General features: G+C 42.0%; 1 protein-coding gene across 1 annotated transcript in view; it reads left to right on the top strand.

Annotated features, from left to right (window-relative positions):
- The window catches only part of FRAS1 (Fraser extracellular matrix complex subunit 1), a 417,216-nt gene that overhangs the window by 355,205 nt on the left and 45,940 nt on the right, over positions 1–16,071 (top strand). The window contains exons 52-58 of the mRNA XM_035004710.1: positions 1,317–1,467; positions 2,649–2,808; positions 4,965–5,133; positions 7,364–7,610; positions 8,847–9,191; positions 10,760–10,920; positions 11,486–11,633. Of these exons, the coding sequence (XP_034860601.1) occupies positions 1,317–1,467; positions 2,649–2,808; positions 4,965–5,133; positions 7,364–7,610; positions 8,847–9,191; positions 10,760–10,920; positions 11,486–11,633 (1,381 nt within the window). The remainder of the gene's footprint in view (positions 1–1,316; positions 1,468–2,648; positions 2,809–4,964; positions 5,134–7,363; positions 7,611–8,846; positions 9,192–10,759; positions 10,921–11,485; positions 11,634–16,071) is intronic.

Here is a 16,071-nt window from a genome sequence, read left to right as displayed (position 1 = left end):
CAACACTCCTGAACTATTCATCAATATTCCAGCCCATGGAAAGAAGAAAACCGAGAAGTAGAGGGCAAGGAACTTCATTTTAAGCAAGTAATACAGAAATGAAGCACATCACTTGTGCTCAGATTATTCTGGCAAGAAATTGGTTATATGGCTCCATCTGTTGCATCTGAGAGGCTGGGAATAGAGTCTCTAGCTGGCTCAGCTACAAGTTTGTTAACTAGAAGTAGGGGATGATGGGTTTCGGGAAATATCTGGAATATGCCATAGATGGGAAGGAAGTGAGTATTTTGTAGGTGAGTGTCCTCAGAGGACTTCTACTTTAGAAATTCCTTTCTCCTCCTAAATCCCAATTTGGTCCTTTTAAAATATGCCACGGTTCTTACCTGGTGACATACCAAGCAGTAAATCCTCATCCTCAGCCAGACACACGTGCTTCTTCAGTTCAGGCACTGATTTTTCTTTTGTGTGTGGTGTTCCCTCTAGGATGTGGATTTTCCCGTCTCCGTGGAGCTAATTAGTTGGCTGTATATGTAGCTGCTACGCTGTAGCTTTCTACAGAACTGGTTGGGATTTTTTACATTAGTACAACTTCCTCGCATCCCTTATTGGATTTTTTCCCCCATATTCAGAACCATCCCATTTTCTTCTCGACACTCTCCAGTTGGTTTTCTACTTTCCACTTTTATCCTACTGCAATGACTCTTATCAAAGTCAACAATGACCTTTATTTTGCCAAATCCAAAGGTCAGTTACATGTCCCCCTTTTTTCTCTCAAACCTTTGCTTTTACTAAATATTTGTTGAATGAATGAATGAGTAACTTAAAATTTAGCCAGTATATTTGGGCAATATTGGGCTATCATATATTTATCTTACTCAATTTCAAGAATTGTGATTGACTCTAATAAGGTAGATGCCTTTGGCCATCTTGCCTGTATTTTATCATTGTTTCAAAGTTCCAGCCTTCCTTAAAAGCCAAACTCAAATCCCACCACCTCAAATCCCTCCTCCGATCCAGATGGAATTAATCTCTCCCACTGCCCGAAAGTGTACAGTACTCTTTTTTGTATCTCCCATTATAGCTCTTTCCACAATTGCCCTGCTCACGAGCCTTTCTTTCCCAATAAAGTGTGAACACCTCAAGGATGGAGGCTGGGATGGTTGCAGTCCTCATAGCCTCTTCAATCCTGACAGAGTTTTCCATGCAGTAAATGCACTCAGTAAATCATTGTTGAACTGAATTAATTCTGAGTCAGAGGGTCTTGGTCTGGCTTTATTCCCACCTTAGGAATTAAATTTAATGGGTTTCTATTCCAGGCAACCAACTTGATCACCAAGAAGGAACTGCTGACCATGGACCCAGACACAGAGGACCAGCATCTTGTCTATGAGATTACAGCGGGCCCCAAGCACGGCCATGTGGAGAATAAGCTACAGCCTGGCAGAGCTACCGGCACTTTCACTCAGGGTGCGGACTCGGGGAACCGAGAGATGGGAGAAATCCCTTCTAACTTCCTCTACCTCCCTGATCTTTCTCACAACCACTTCTAGCTACTTACCCTCAAGTCACTTATTTGCAAACAAATAGATCGTTTAGTGTCTAACCATCCAACTTCAGAATTTTACTTCCCCTGATTTCCTTTTCCTATTACTCTCAATTATGGCAAAAGGAAAAAAAAATTGTCTTTACCATGCTTGCTCAGCTCCCAGATTGCTTTAGGTTTTGGCAAGATTTAGTGGCAGGATCACATGATATTGATTGGTTTTCTTCTTTTTTTAATTGAAGCATAGTTAACACAAATGTTACATTAGTTTCAGATGTGCAACATGCTTGGTTTTCTTTCAAAACAAAAAACAAAAACAACAACCAGACTTTATGAAATATCCGTGAGCCTGTATGGCTTAATTTTTTCTCTAAGGGTTATGGATTGTTTCTTAAGTCTTTAACAAAGAAATAAAAATCAACACGGGTACGTTGTTCAACAGAAATATTTTCCTATTTTGAATCACATCAAGCAGACCATTTTGTATTTTGGTAGTATTATAAGCATGTCAGACTCTTTCAGATTTCTTTTGAGTATGGACCTTACCTTGAGCCGTCATTGCAAAAACTGTGCCTTACAACTCATGCACCGTATTTCCCTTGTCTCCCTGTTCTCGATCTTGTGTTCTCCCCTAGAAGAGAACCTTTAATCTGTGCCTTGTGTATGGGCTGTTTTAATTCAACCCCAGCTTTTTGTAGTAGCACATACCTTCCAAAGAACCTTATTTAGAAGGAAGTAAGGCTGAGTGTGCACATGTGTACACAAAGGATGGAGTCAAAGACTCTTTGTCAGCTCTCAAAGTTGCCTTTAATATTCCAGAGAGATTCATTAAAGTACTTTTTTGCTGAGACCCTGGGATTCTCATTTTACAACAGCATCAGGGTATTTCCTGGACGTAAAGACAGCTCTTTGTCACACAGAGCGGTAGGATTTTATTTTGAAATCTGGCAGACACATTTATTTTTAAGACTACTATCCTTTTTTGTTCTTGGGAAATTAAGTTCTGTCTACAACCCATTAAAGAATAAACTGGGTATGTTAGCGTGGAATCTACAAGGCTGTCTTTACATCCCTGGGTTAATTCACAATGTGTTTTTTCTCACAGAGGATGTGAACTTAGGGTTGATCCGTTACGTGTTGCACAAGGAGAAGATCCATGAGATGATGGATAGTTTTCAGTTTCTGGTGAAAGACAGTAAACCCAATGTGGTCAGCGACAATGTCTTCCATGTTCAGTGGTCCCTCATCAGCTTTAAATATACCAGGTACAAGGGTTATTGGCTTTCATTCTTGAGAAGTGAATCAGGCAAGCAGAGGAGATCAGGTTGAAGTACGTGGGGGCCAACTCTAGTCATCTGATGATGGTGGTGGTGGGGATAACAATAATAAAAATAATAATGTCACCAAATGTTTTTTAATACTATGTGTACCAGGCACTTGACATACATTATCTTGTTTAATACTTGCTATTGTGAGATGAGTGCTATTGTTGTCCCCACAAGAACAAAGCAATGAAGACAGAAAGAGGTTAACTAATTTACCCGAAGTCGCATAGCTAATAAGCAGTAAAACTAGGATTGGGGTGAAACCCAGTGATCTTAACCATTGTGCTTTACTGCATCTCCTACAAGTATTTTTACTTCCGCCCTCAAGTTTTAGAAGATAATCCAATAGAACTGATAAGAAACAAAATACACATTCAGTACTGGCTGAAAATAATCACTGGCCCATAATAAAGCATCTTTGCCTTACCCTCTACATTCTCTCTGTTCTCAATCTTATATTCTCCCCTAGTTCTTTTGGTGTTTATAGGATTATATTTCCTTTGGGACAAATTCATAGTTTAATATAAGTACTCTTTAAGGAGCTTTTGTAGTCTTTTGGGGGGTTGAGAGGCAAACAGGCACTAGCTTTGGTAAAGGCAGGCAAGCACAGTGTTGATTTTATAGGTCACATTATAACTAGGATTATAATTTTGTGGCGGAAATAATTCTTTAAGTCTACATTTCAGAGACTCACTATTCTAAGAAAGCAATTTCATGATAATTCAGACAAAAATTGGAATGGAGGTGGGGGATAACATACAAACTTGATTTCATGTGCCCCACAAGTGGGCTGTTCCACTCTTAGTCACACACACTTCGAGAATATATATATACACTGATTTTATATATATATATATATATATTTGCTGTTATTTCCCTCTTATTTGTATCTCCTTAAAAAAAAATTAAATAAATGGACTAAAACTGATCACTTTTTCTGGACAACCCTCCAGCGTTTAATGGGCTGAATAGTACAGAGTGTCCCAAAGCTGGCAATGAAGACTAACCTGTCAGAAGCACTTTGCTGGCAACACTCACAGCAACAAGATATAAGCCCTGGCCCAATACTCATCCTCAGTGATGAAAAACAAGGCCCAGCTCAGGTCCCACTCACTCATGGCTTTTCTAAACCTAGATACTTATGAATTAATAGTGCATGGACAGTTTGCCTTCTACTTTGCCAAAACAATACAAATTCGTAGCAGCAAGCTAAGTTAACCCTGTGTCTTAGTCTGTTCGAGCTGTTCTAACAGAATATCATAGACAAGATGGCTTACAAACAATAGAAATTTATTCCTCACGGTCCTGGAGGCTGGGAAGTCCTAGATCAAGGAGCTGACAGATTCAGTGTCTAGTGAGGAGTCTTTTCCTGGTTCAGAGGCAGATGTCTTTTCCCTGTGTCCTCAGATGGTGGAAAGACCAGAGAGCTCTGTGGGACCTCTTGTAAAAGGGCACCAATCCCATTCGTGAGGGCTCCACCCTCATTACCTAGTCACCTCCGAAATATCAGGACATTGGGGGTAGGATTTCAACATATGAATTTGGGGGGGCACATTCAGTCTATAGCTCCTTGTGACTCCCCAGTGTCCACAAAGCTCCGTTTGTCTAAACACCTTTGTTACGTAGGCCCCATTCTTATTTTCTTATCTCTGCCACCACCCTGACTCCTTTGCACACTTCCTGGAGATCTGGTCCAGTCAGTTCCCACTTGAGCTAAGTCATTAACTGCCTTCCAAGCAGCTTTCTTTCCTAAGAACCCACTGTTCTAGTTACTCTACCACACTAGGGAGAGATTGTTTGTCATTTCTCTGTGTTTTGAAAAACAAAGTGCATAGCTCCTACGCGCTGCCCATCTTCTTTCAGAGCGAGCCTTTCAACTCTCTCTGAAAATGGGCCCTCCTTGGTCCCTTGGTGCTGTGACTGTCCCAGGTGAACACAGTTCCTCAATTCATAACCTGGCTTCTTAAAGAAGCCGAACTTCCTATTCTCCGAGCTGCCTGGCACTGTAATCAACCAGAAGAGACAGGCATTCAACAAGTGGATTCTTCGCAGCCCCAGCTCAGAATTTCAGAGACGGCCTTTTTGTGTGCTTCTAGCTACAACGTCAGCGAGAAAGCGGGTTCTGTCAGCGTCACAGTGCAGAGGAGTGGGAACCTGAACCAGTATGCCATCGTCCTGTGTCGCACCGAGCAAGGCACGGCCAGCTCCAGCTCCAGGGTCAGCTCCCAACCCGGACAGCAGGATTATGTGGAGTATGCTGGCCAGGTAGGTGGGGGGGGGGGGGGGGGGGGGGGGGGGGCTCTGATTGTTGATTGCCAGCAGGCACCAGCCACGGCTGCCCTGAGGTGGTTGGCAAGTGGGGCACCTGCCCCCTAATCTTTATCCCACCTCCCTTTCCATTGGCGCCCTTCTTCAGGTGATTTTCCAGCATTCCCTTCCCCCAGGGCTTAGTTCTTCTCAGTCCATCTACTCTTTGTGGAAGTTTTTAACTGCAAAAGTTTAAGTTGTCTGGCTTCTCAGTCTTTACATTTTGCTTCATGACCAAAAAAGGTCTTCAAGGGATCATGTTCTACGCGGCACCCTTAGGATCCAAGCCCTTTTTCTCCCCTCACCTTCTCTAGCTGAAGGAAGGGAAGAGAGAGTGTGGGGGATGGTCGGGAAGCTCTTGGAATAGGCTGGGTGAGAGATGATGGTAGCGTGAGTTTCGGTTATGAAGCGAAGGTGGAGACAAGTGGGTGGATTGAACAGATGAGTAAGAATTGATATGATTTCACAGCAGACTAGATAGTGTGGGCAGAAGCGGGAGATGGATGGTGATGCCCCTTGCCGGGAGGGGACACCATCAGAGGAGCAGGTTTGGAGCGGGGGGTGGTCTTGACTGTGCTTCGGAAGGCTAAGTATGAGGTACCTGAGACGTGAGAGGACAGCTGTGTTGGTCAGCAGGGAATGCAGAGAGCAGCTGGGGCGGGGATACTTACACAGGTCTCTACCACAGCGGTGGTAGCCAGCACCTGGGTAGGGAAGAAGCAGACAGAGAGGAGAGAGTAAACACAGAAGAAAGGAAGAGGACTTAAACAGTAAACTCCCTTATGGCAGGATACCCCATATTTGTCCTCTTTTATGAATAGCACAATACCTGGCACTGACTACGTATTTCTTCAGTGTTTTCGCAAAGTAATTTCACTATTCTTATGACAGCATAAATCTCTGTAAAGAAGAGTGGGCTCTCTCTTTGAGGCATTTCAGCTGGACTGAGGTCAAATTTAAATGAGGAATTAAAAAAGAGCAGATAAGCCAAGGAGTCTTTTAGCAAAATAATAAGAAAGAGCATGTACTTGAGTTTGTCAAGGAAAAGCAAAAGGCAGTGGGTTCTAGAACTAAATAGACATCTAGGGGTGTTTCATTAAGTTGGGAGTGTTTTGAAATGTGGAACTTAGTAAAATTTAATTTGATTAGTTGATTAGATATGGAATAGTAATTTTCTGCTGATGAAAATTAGGAATTTTTCAGATTTGTGTGTCCCTAGAGGTTTATGACTATTTTACACATTTTAGCTATCTCAGTTTACACAAAGAGTAGTCCAGGCCTATTTCCTACCCTTTTAGTTTTGGATAGATCCATAACCCTGGTTCCTTTTCAAGGTTTTATCTTGATCTTTTTTTTAAGACGCAGTAAAACCAGAATAAATCCCTGTAATGTTCACAACTGTGTGGATATAAAATAATTTCTCTGTTTTGTACCAGGCTAAATTCATTTACATTATTGATCTAGCCCATCTTAACGGCAAAGGGTTTAGTTAAATATAAAGTTAAAATTCAGTTTGGCTTGTTCATAATATAACTTTCTGTGGCTTCAAACTCCATTATTCAGTACACTGAGATTCTATGTCAATTTTGATTGTGTAAGCAATACGGAAATGGTAATAAGGATAACATCTCGCATTTGTTCAGTGCTTTAAAATATACTTTGCGCCTTCATTACACGTTGTGTCTTATAGTCCTCCCAGTAAATATGCAAAATAAGTACGTGAAATTGTTATTTAGCTGATGAAGAATCTGACATTTGTAAAGATTCATAGACTAACCCAGCTTAAGGCCAGAATTTCACCCTCCAAGTTCAAAGATCTTTCCAGGTAAACTTGCCACAAATAGAAGGGGACCTGAGTAATCAAATGACTCTTGCTATCCCAAATGAATTAGTAAAACAAGATATAAATAGTTACCAACATGTTTTTCTATAGTCACCAAAGAGTAAGAGATGTTTTTGCCCTCCATGTCCCTATGTGGTAAATCCACTCCAATGTGTAGATGAAGAATAGGAACAGGTAGCCATGTGTTTCAGGGGATACAGCAGGAAGTTGGGTTGGAAGAACCAGCTATTTCATTCAGTGCTCTGCCCACTAGACTTGGGTCCTCTTTTTTCCCATGATGCTCTGGGGGAGCGAGCAGGGGAATCTCAGACACAGCAGAACTCCTTGTTGTTTGCTTTGTGACAGGTGCAGTTTGATGAGCGAGAGGACACCAAGTCCTGCACCATTGTCATCAATGATGATGATGTGTTTGAGAACGTTGAGAGTTTCACCGTGGAGCTCAGCATGCCAGCATATGCCTTATTAGGGGAGTTCACCCAGGCGAAGGTCATTATCAATGACACTGAGGACGAGCCCACATTAGAGTTTGATAAGAAGACCTACCGGGTCAACGAGAGCGCTGGTTTTCTATTTGCACCTATCGAAAGAAAAGGTCTGTTGGTGCCAATGGTGACAAGGAGCTATAACAATAGCTAGCATTTTTCGAGTCCATTCTATGTGCCAAGTGCTCATGTACCATACTAACTTCTGTGTGTTAAGTGCTTTACATGTATTAGCTTATTTAAATTCCCAGAACAACCCTAATAATGATCCTACCTGTAGTGAGTACTATCAGAAGGCTTCTCTTCTTAGTTCAAGTTGTTAGCACTCCCATTTATTCTTTAATGGGACTAGAAGACTGGTTATATTTGGCCTTGCAAATTATTCATGAATTTAGGATTCTTAATCAATCACCCAATCTATAAAATATTTAGTAGCCTTGGTCAAGGAGGGAAGTTTATAAGAACTGGCTTCTCATCTTAGTTTTAGAAGACAGAAATATATTTAAAGATTTTCCTACATGAGTGTCACGTATAGAGCTCAGATGAGAAATAAACCATGTGTGAGAAATAAAGGGCAATGCTTGAGGGATTGAAAACAAAACAAAGATCATATGCATTTGTGATTGTGCAATATTGAAACTTTAAAACCCACGGAAACTAAATCTTCATTCAAAGTCCAAACATGACTGTAAGTGATGATGTCAGGTTTTTTATTGAATCTGCTGACTGGGCATTAGTGTAACAAACACTGTAGATAGTGCAAACCCTTGGTGATGCCACTTAGAAAACAAGCAAGCTCCATTGATTGCTCTGGGCCAGCAAGCCAGGCCCAGATCAGGCTGTCTTCCAGGGATGTGGCAGCACTAATAAGTCATTTGTACAGAGAGGCAGGTTTTATTTTGTTTTCTTTTTTTAAACAAGCTGATTTCTCCCTGGGAATTAAAGTGCAGAAGTTTATGCAGAAAGGCGGTGAACTGTGCTCAGAGTACTACCTTCGGGACACAATTACTTTGCTACTTAAAGTACCAAATATGTCTCTTATCATTCTCTCCTCTGTGGTCTTAGATGGTGAGCAATGAGTCTTGTGAATTAACAGAGCACAAAATTCACAGAATAGGAAATCCATTTTAAAGTGTTTGGTGAAGTATTTGGGGTATATTAAATCCTCAAGTGGTTTATACCACAGGCCTAAGAAGCTGCAATGCAGGAAGGTTTCCTGTCAGAGTTTGAACAGAAGTAGTGATGGAATGTGTCAGAGGGAACCAAGCTTACCAAACTATCAGAGATTTTAAAATTTGAGAAGTGCTCACTCAAATGCTTTTGTTTTCTTACCATTTGTATTTCAGGGGATTCAAGCAGCATTGTATCTGCAATTTGCTACACAGTCCCTAAGTCAGCTATGGGAAGTAGCCTCTATGCTCTAGAATCGGGCTCTGATTTTAAATCTAGAGGGATGTCTCCTGACAGTCGTGTGATATTCGGGCCTGGTATCACCATGTCCACCTGTGATGTCATGCTCATTGATGACAGTGAATATGAAGAAGAAGAAGAGTTTGAGATTGTCCTGGCAGATGCTTCAGACAATGCCCGCATCGGAAGGGTGGCATCGGCCAAGGTGCTCATTAGTGGTCCCAATGATGCTTCCACTGTGTCCCTGGGCAACACGGCTTTCACTGTCAGCGAGGATGCAGGTAATAGAGAGCATCTCTGGGATTCCGTCACCCATATCCTGATCCCTTTCTTGAACAATTTCCTCTTAGTTTTCAGAATGTCCTTAAGACATTTGAGAATGCCATTCCTCAGCGACACCATTCATTGTCAGTTGGAGACATAATAACAGGCATTAAGACCAAGAATGGAAGGTAGTGAAGAATAGGGAATTCCATCCACTTTTCTTGCCCTGGTTACTGATGGCAGGGAGGACTCTGGCTTAGAGCTTCATTGGTTGATCTCTGTGGTCCGGAGGGAGGGCATGGTGCTAAGCATTTTGGCCCCTGAAGGCAAGAAATTCGATCTGTTGAGGATGGAGGTAAGTTATTTAGCATACTGCTAGCTGCCAGAACAAATAAATTCCAAAGTTTCAGTGTCCTAACCAATGAAACTTTCTCATTCATATAACGCCCCAAAGCAGTCAGTGGGCAGATTTCTTCCACCCAGGCTCCTTCCCTCTTTTGGCTCTACAAAGTTCTCAAAGTCTTCTGCATGCTGCTAGCAGACATCCTGCCAGAAGGAGCAGCAGCTGTGTTGAGCACCCACTGATCGGAGCCACCTGGTCAAGGTCATTCACCTCTTTGAAGGTGATACTCTGAGGGATCATGGGAACTCATATTTTTGAGCACTTACTGAATGCCAGGCACCATGCCATCTGCATTCCATGCATTCTCATTTAGTCTTCTGTAGAAAAGATAACATTAGATAGAAGAGCAATTGGAGGCTCAGAAGGGTGAAATAAAGCATCAAAGATCAGTAGCTAATATGGCAGAGCTGGGATTAGAACCTAGACCTTTCCTATACCGTGTTTCCTCTCCTCCATACCAAATGCGCAGCCATGACTACTTGTCAGCTCGCAGCTTATTGACTAAAAAAATATGAGTAATGGGATTTTCATGTAGCTTTTCTCTGACCTTGGTTGTGAAAACCGCTAAAAATCTACATATGTATCATTAGGACACTACAAAGTGTAATGTTACAGTGGACCAGAAGATGAGCTTCGTTCCTAAGATAAGCAATAGCACATATGGTTTAAGTAATGATGTGTGCACCACTCAGATAAAATAGGGAAATCAACCCAGTTAGGAACATTTAATTAGAAACATTCAGCTTCAGGCCCCATAGAGTCCCCTAGCTGGTTCTTTCTTAATTGACTATTTTCTAGCTCATCCCTGAGGCCCTAGTCTCTGAGTTTCTTCTCTCAAAATAGGCTTGAGATGTTTTTCGATGGGCCCTCTCCACTTTGTTTTTCTCCTGTGAACGGTGTCTTTCATGAAACCACAAAACCACTTTCCCCTAAGGGCTGTCTCTCCAGTACTACCTCCATGAAACCCTCCTCCAGGTCTGCTCTTGATCTTAGTGTCAGTAAAAACAGGGGTGGTGACACCTCACAGCCTTCCTCAGAGGGAACACAGGAGCATCACTGAAGTTGGATTAGACAAGTTCACAGGATAAACCTGCTATTGCTATGAGGGAGAACATTGTTCTGAAAACCCACTGACTTCTGGCCCAAAACTGACCATTGACATCTCTGTGGATCTCCATTTAGGTACAGTGAGGATTCCGGTTATTCGTCATGGGACTGACCTTTCTACCTTCACATCTGTCTGGTGTGCAACGCGGCCCTCAGACCCAGCTTCCGCCACTCCAGGAGTTGACTATGTCCCCAGCTCTAGGAAGGTGGAGTTTGGGCCAGGTGTCACTGAGCAGGTGAGCACAGAGCAGCCAAAGGGCAGATGGGCCTGTTAATGTTTTCTCTGTTCCACTCTCCAAACTCTGTGGAGGACTCTAAACCACCCTTGCCTTATTATTGTCTTCCCTTTCTTCACAAACACAAACATGCGAACAAGAGAATAAACCCAGAGAGATCTTCTACAGACTCTCCAAATGATATTGTCAGCATCTAATATCCATCACCACAGATTTAGGATAGGAACTACAGCCTGCTGATGTAAATATCTAGAGACAAAACACCTAAGGGTTTGTAATAAAGAGATTGTCATTTTATGGATAGAAAAACTTAACTCTATGACCACCAGAAAAAGCAAGTTATCACCTCTGTCCTACTCTCCTGAAGGCAGATGGGTGTTGTGTATTGGACATTCCATAGGTTTACTTTGATTTTTCTTCTTCTTATATTGTTTTTTTAAATCGAGACATAATTGACATACAACATACTAGTTTCAGGTGTACAACATAATGATTCAGTGTTTGTGTATATATTGCAAAATGATCACCGCAGGAAGTCTGATTAACATCTTGATTTTTCTTCTAGTATTGCACCTTGACTATCTTAGATGACACTCAGTATCCGGTAATTGAAGGGCTGGAGACATTTGTGGTTTTTCTCAGCTCAGCACAAGGGGCCGAACTGACCAAACCCTTCCAGGCTGTCATTGCAATTAATGACACCTTCCAGGATGGTAAGATATTGGAACTGCCAGCTCGTGCCTCAGACTATATTTCTATTTCTGCCTTGCCTTCCAAGTATATGACATTGGAACTCATTCACATTTTCATTCAAGAAATATGCGTGTGTATGTGTGTGTGCACGTGCACATGTGTGCGTGCACATGTTATGTACCTACTTTCACATAGAAATACGGGGGAGAAATAAGCATTCATGTTTCTGGTACTGTGTTAGACACAAAAAGATATATAAGCCTAGGGCCCTGTCCTCAAGAAGCTCACTGTCTAGTTGAGGGGATCAGACCCTTAAACAGAAAAATTAGAATATATTATGATAAATGACCTAATAGTGCTATAAATCCAGTGCTAGGGGAGCAGAGGGGGCTGAAGAGCAGCTATATGTGGAAGAATCATAGATTTCACAAAGGATGTGATATTTAAACAGGGCTTTAGGGTGTGATATGAGTTCATCTAATGGATGGTAAAATACAGTTTTGTCAAATGGAGAGATATAGTATATATATAATTTTGAAAGACACATATTTGGAAAACAGTGAGATGCTTACTTTTGCTTTAAGCCTGGCAGGAGGGGGGAATAGAAGGAAATGGAAAGACAGGTTGGGACTCCATTTCATTTCCAGTTCTTTTTTTTTTTTTAAAGATTTTATTTATTTATTTATTTGACAGAGAGAGAGATAGTGAGAGCAGGAACACAAGCAGGGGGAGTGGGAGAGGGAGAAGCAGGCTTCCTGCAGAGGAGGGAGCCCGATGCGGGGCTCGATCCCAGGACCCCGGGATCATGACCTGAGCCGAAGGCAGACGCTTAACGACTGAGCCACCCAGGCGCCCCTTCATTTCCAGTTCTAAAAGGTCTTACATTGCAACCTAAGGGACTTAAAAGCATAGAGGAGCAGCAGATGCTTCTAAGCAGAGGAGTGGTGTGATCTTTGAGGAAATTGACACTGGCAGTCCGGTAGATGGCGTACAGGAAAGAAGAAACAACAAGTATATGAACAAAATATCAGTCGCCACTGAAATCTAACAGGAAGATGGCCAGAAAAGGATGATTGCTTCTTGGGAAGAGTTGATGAAATTTAGAATTGTCAGATTGTAGATTTGGGTAAGAAGATCAGGTCCTGGGATCGAGCCCCACATCCGGCTCCCTGCTCCGCGGGGAAGCCTGCTTCTTCCTCTCCTACTCCCCTTGCTTGTGTTCCCTCTCTCGCTATGTCTCTGTCAAATAAATAAATAAAATATTAAAAAAAAAAAAAAAAAAAGAAGATCAGGTCAAACCTTTTACCTAAAGCAAAAGGACCCTCATTAACATCCCCAGTGGTTGACAGTAGCGCCCATAATTAAATTCTTTCAGTGACTGAAAAGTCACCAGAAAAGGAACAGGCATCCCAGCAGGGTGATCCTTAACGCTTCCATTTATTTTTAAATTATTTATTTATTTATGTAGTTTTAAAAAATGACCCCAAAAAAGGTATACTATGAAAATTAAGTCTAACCTCCTACCCCTGTCTCCCAACCCTCCTGTTGTTCTCCTAGAGACCAACCATTTTAACCAGTTTGTTGTTGTTGTTGTGTGTATCCTTCAAGGGAGATATATATAATGCATATGCATATATATATGCATATATATATATAATGCACATATATGCATGTGATTACATAATACATATATAATGCAAATGTCCAAAATGGTATCTTATTTTAGACCCAGGTTTATTCAGATCTAACTTACATAAATTAAAATTCACCCTCTTTAGTGGACAATTCTGTGAGTTTTGATGGATGCATGCAGTGGTGTACCCACCCCAGCAATCTAAGTGTGGAACAGTTTCAATACCCTACAGAATTCTCTTGTGCCCCTTTGTAGTCAGCCTCTTCTCCATCGCCAGCCCCGGCAAGCACTGCTGGTTTTTTGCCCAAACAGTTTTGCCATTTCCAGAATCTCATATAATTGGCATCATGTAATATAGCAACTTGTGTCCAGCTTCTTTCATTAGAAGATTGCACTTGAGAACCATCTGTGTTGTTACATATACGAGTAGTTCATTTCCTTCACTGCAGAGTGGTTTCCCATTATATAGATGAGCTACAGTTTGTTCATCCATTCACCTGTCGAATGACATTTCAGTTCTTTTCAGGAGTTGGCAGTTATGACCTGAGTGACTATAAATATTTGCATATATAGCTTTTTGTGTGAATACAGGTTTTTATTTCTCTGGGGTAAATACTTTGGAGTGGGGTGGCTGGATTTTATGGTATTTGTTTAACGTGACAAGAAACTGCCAGCCTGTTTTCCAAAGTGGTTGTAGCTATTTTGTGTTACTGCCAACGGTGTACGAGAATTCTGGCTGCTCCTCATCCTCACCGACATTTGGTGTTGTCAGAGTTTACAGAGTGATGTACTAGATATTATCTCATAATTTCAGGGTTTTATACTTGTTTCTATTCTGTAGATAAGGAGACTAGAATCAGAGGAGTAAACACCCCAGGACTCATACAGAGAGGGACTAGCATGCATTCTAAGACTTTGGCTTGTCCATACCCTTTGCACTACACTAAATAGTCCTGTTTGGTGCAGCAGCAGAATCTGTGGGATATGTTTTTTTTTTTTTTCCTTATTCACTGAAAAGAAGAAGGCAAGAAATTCAGTTATTCTCCTCATTTTTAAAGAGACTTCTAATTCTTTTGCATGAAAGCATCCTTCTGATGGAGTGGAAAGGGAATGCAAAATCAGAAGTCCTAAAATAAAATCCCAGCCCCACCATTTCCTTACTTTCTGGCCTTAGACTAGCAACATAAGGTTACTGAGCCTCATTTTGTTAATCTACAGATAATGAAAATACCTACCTTACAAGGTTATTGTAAGGATTAAATTAGATAAAGTATGTAAAAATAGCTACCATGGTTCCTGGCACATGGTAGATTTTAATACATGTTAATTTCTTTTCTTCCTGACACATCAGTAATTTATCACACTTGCCAGTGGGACTCCAGTCTTGTACACAAAACTCATTGCCCCAGATCAACAGAAAAGATTCCACTTGGATTTTTCTCCATATTTTATTGATGAACATTAGGGTTGCAAACTTAGAACATGAGCACATTAAAATATTTCTCATCTTTCAGGAAGTCTACAACAAACCATATTCAGTCAAGAATTTATCCCAGAGAAAGAAATCCCCAAACCTATTTCAGTAACCCGTTGTGGTATTCGACACTTGTGTCTATTGGTTAGCCTTCTTCTTAGTAATCGCTAACTCTTGTTGAGCTTCTTCCATGTGCACACTGTAAGGTGGAAAGATCTTACCTTCTCTCTAATCTTTACAAGCTCTTCAACTAGTGAAACAAATTGGATAATTTGTCCAAGATCACCCGGAGAGGAGGCGGTGGGACCAGACTTAAAACCTAGGTCTGTTCTATCCACGTCCAGTCTTCTGGTTTTATACTCTACCGTGCTGACTCTTCCCCTTGCAGTTTTAGATGCTTAATGTCACTCAGTGTCCTTGTAAAGTCAACCTTCAGCCTTCCAAAGTGACCTTAGGTCTTTCATCTTTTTCCACAGGGTGATCGCGGGCCCTTAAATCACCTAAGTAACTCATCTCAGAATATTTTCCTATTTGCATATTCCTCTTCTGCTCTGGTACCTGGAGTTAGACTTTGGTATGGACCTGAGGAATGCTGAGCAAGACAGGAAAGGCCTTGTAGCCATGATCTCATCACACCCCTGGGTGTTCACTGCATCCTGCCTGCTCTAACTCGAGAGAACCGGAGGCAGGATTTCTCCTAAATCTCCAACCCAACCATTGCCCATAAAGAGGCACTCGAATTTCAGGGGGTGGCATTTGCACTTACTTTGTCAGTTACTGAGAAGGTTAGTGGATAACAGCATTCCGTGAGCATTTTCCATGCCTAAGTCTGGCGCCCAGCACTGTGCGGGTTACAGTGTAATGGAGAGCAGAGTCCCACAGTCTGTTTCAGGACACAGGACTAACACGAGTAAGGAGAGAACTACAAACTGGGCTGTGTGTGATGAAGGCGCTGAGGGTGCTGATAGTGAGTGTGCGATAGCGTAAGCCTGTGCACCCCCACGAGTGATCCCCATTTCCTGGCACGCACCCCATCGGTGTGGAAGGAGAGGAGCTCTACAGTCAGGCAGAACTGAGGACAGTGCTCCTACTTCCTGAGGGGATTGTAGTCGGGGTATTGAGAGGAGGACATGAAATGACATGTGTGGAGCCCTTCACACCCTGCCTGACTTGGGCTGGGCCTTTCCTTTGTATGCCATAAACCCCCATGCATAAATCTGTTACTGAATATTGTCTTTCCATTGTCTCTTGCCTCATTCTCCCACCAGACAAGGGGCCCCATGAGGCAGGAACCATTCCCAGCACGGCAGGCAATCGTGAGACATGTTCACCCACTTCCCTTACTTCTCTT

The sequence above is a fragment of the Mirounga leonina genome, unplaced genomic scaffold (assembly GCF_011800145.1).
Source record: "Mirounga leonina isolate KUSES-001 unplaced genomic scaffold, KU_Mleo_1.0 Mir_129, whole genome shotgun sequence".
NCBI classification, from domain to species: domain Eukaryota; kingdom Metazoa; phylum Chordata; class Mammalia; order Carnivora; family Phocidae; genus Mirounga; species Mirounga leonina.
This window is presented reverse-complemented; position numbering and strand designations above follow the sequence as displayed.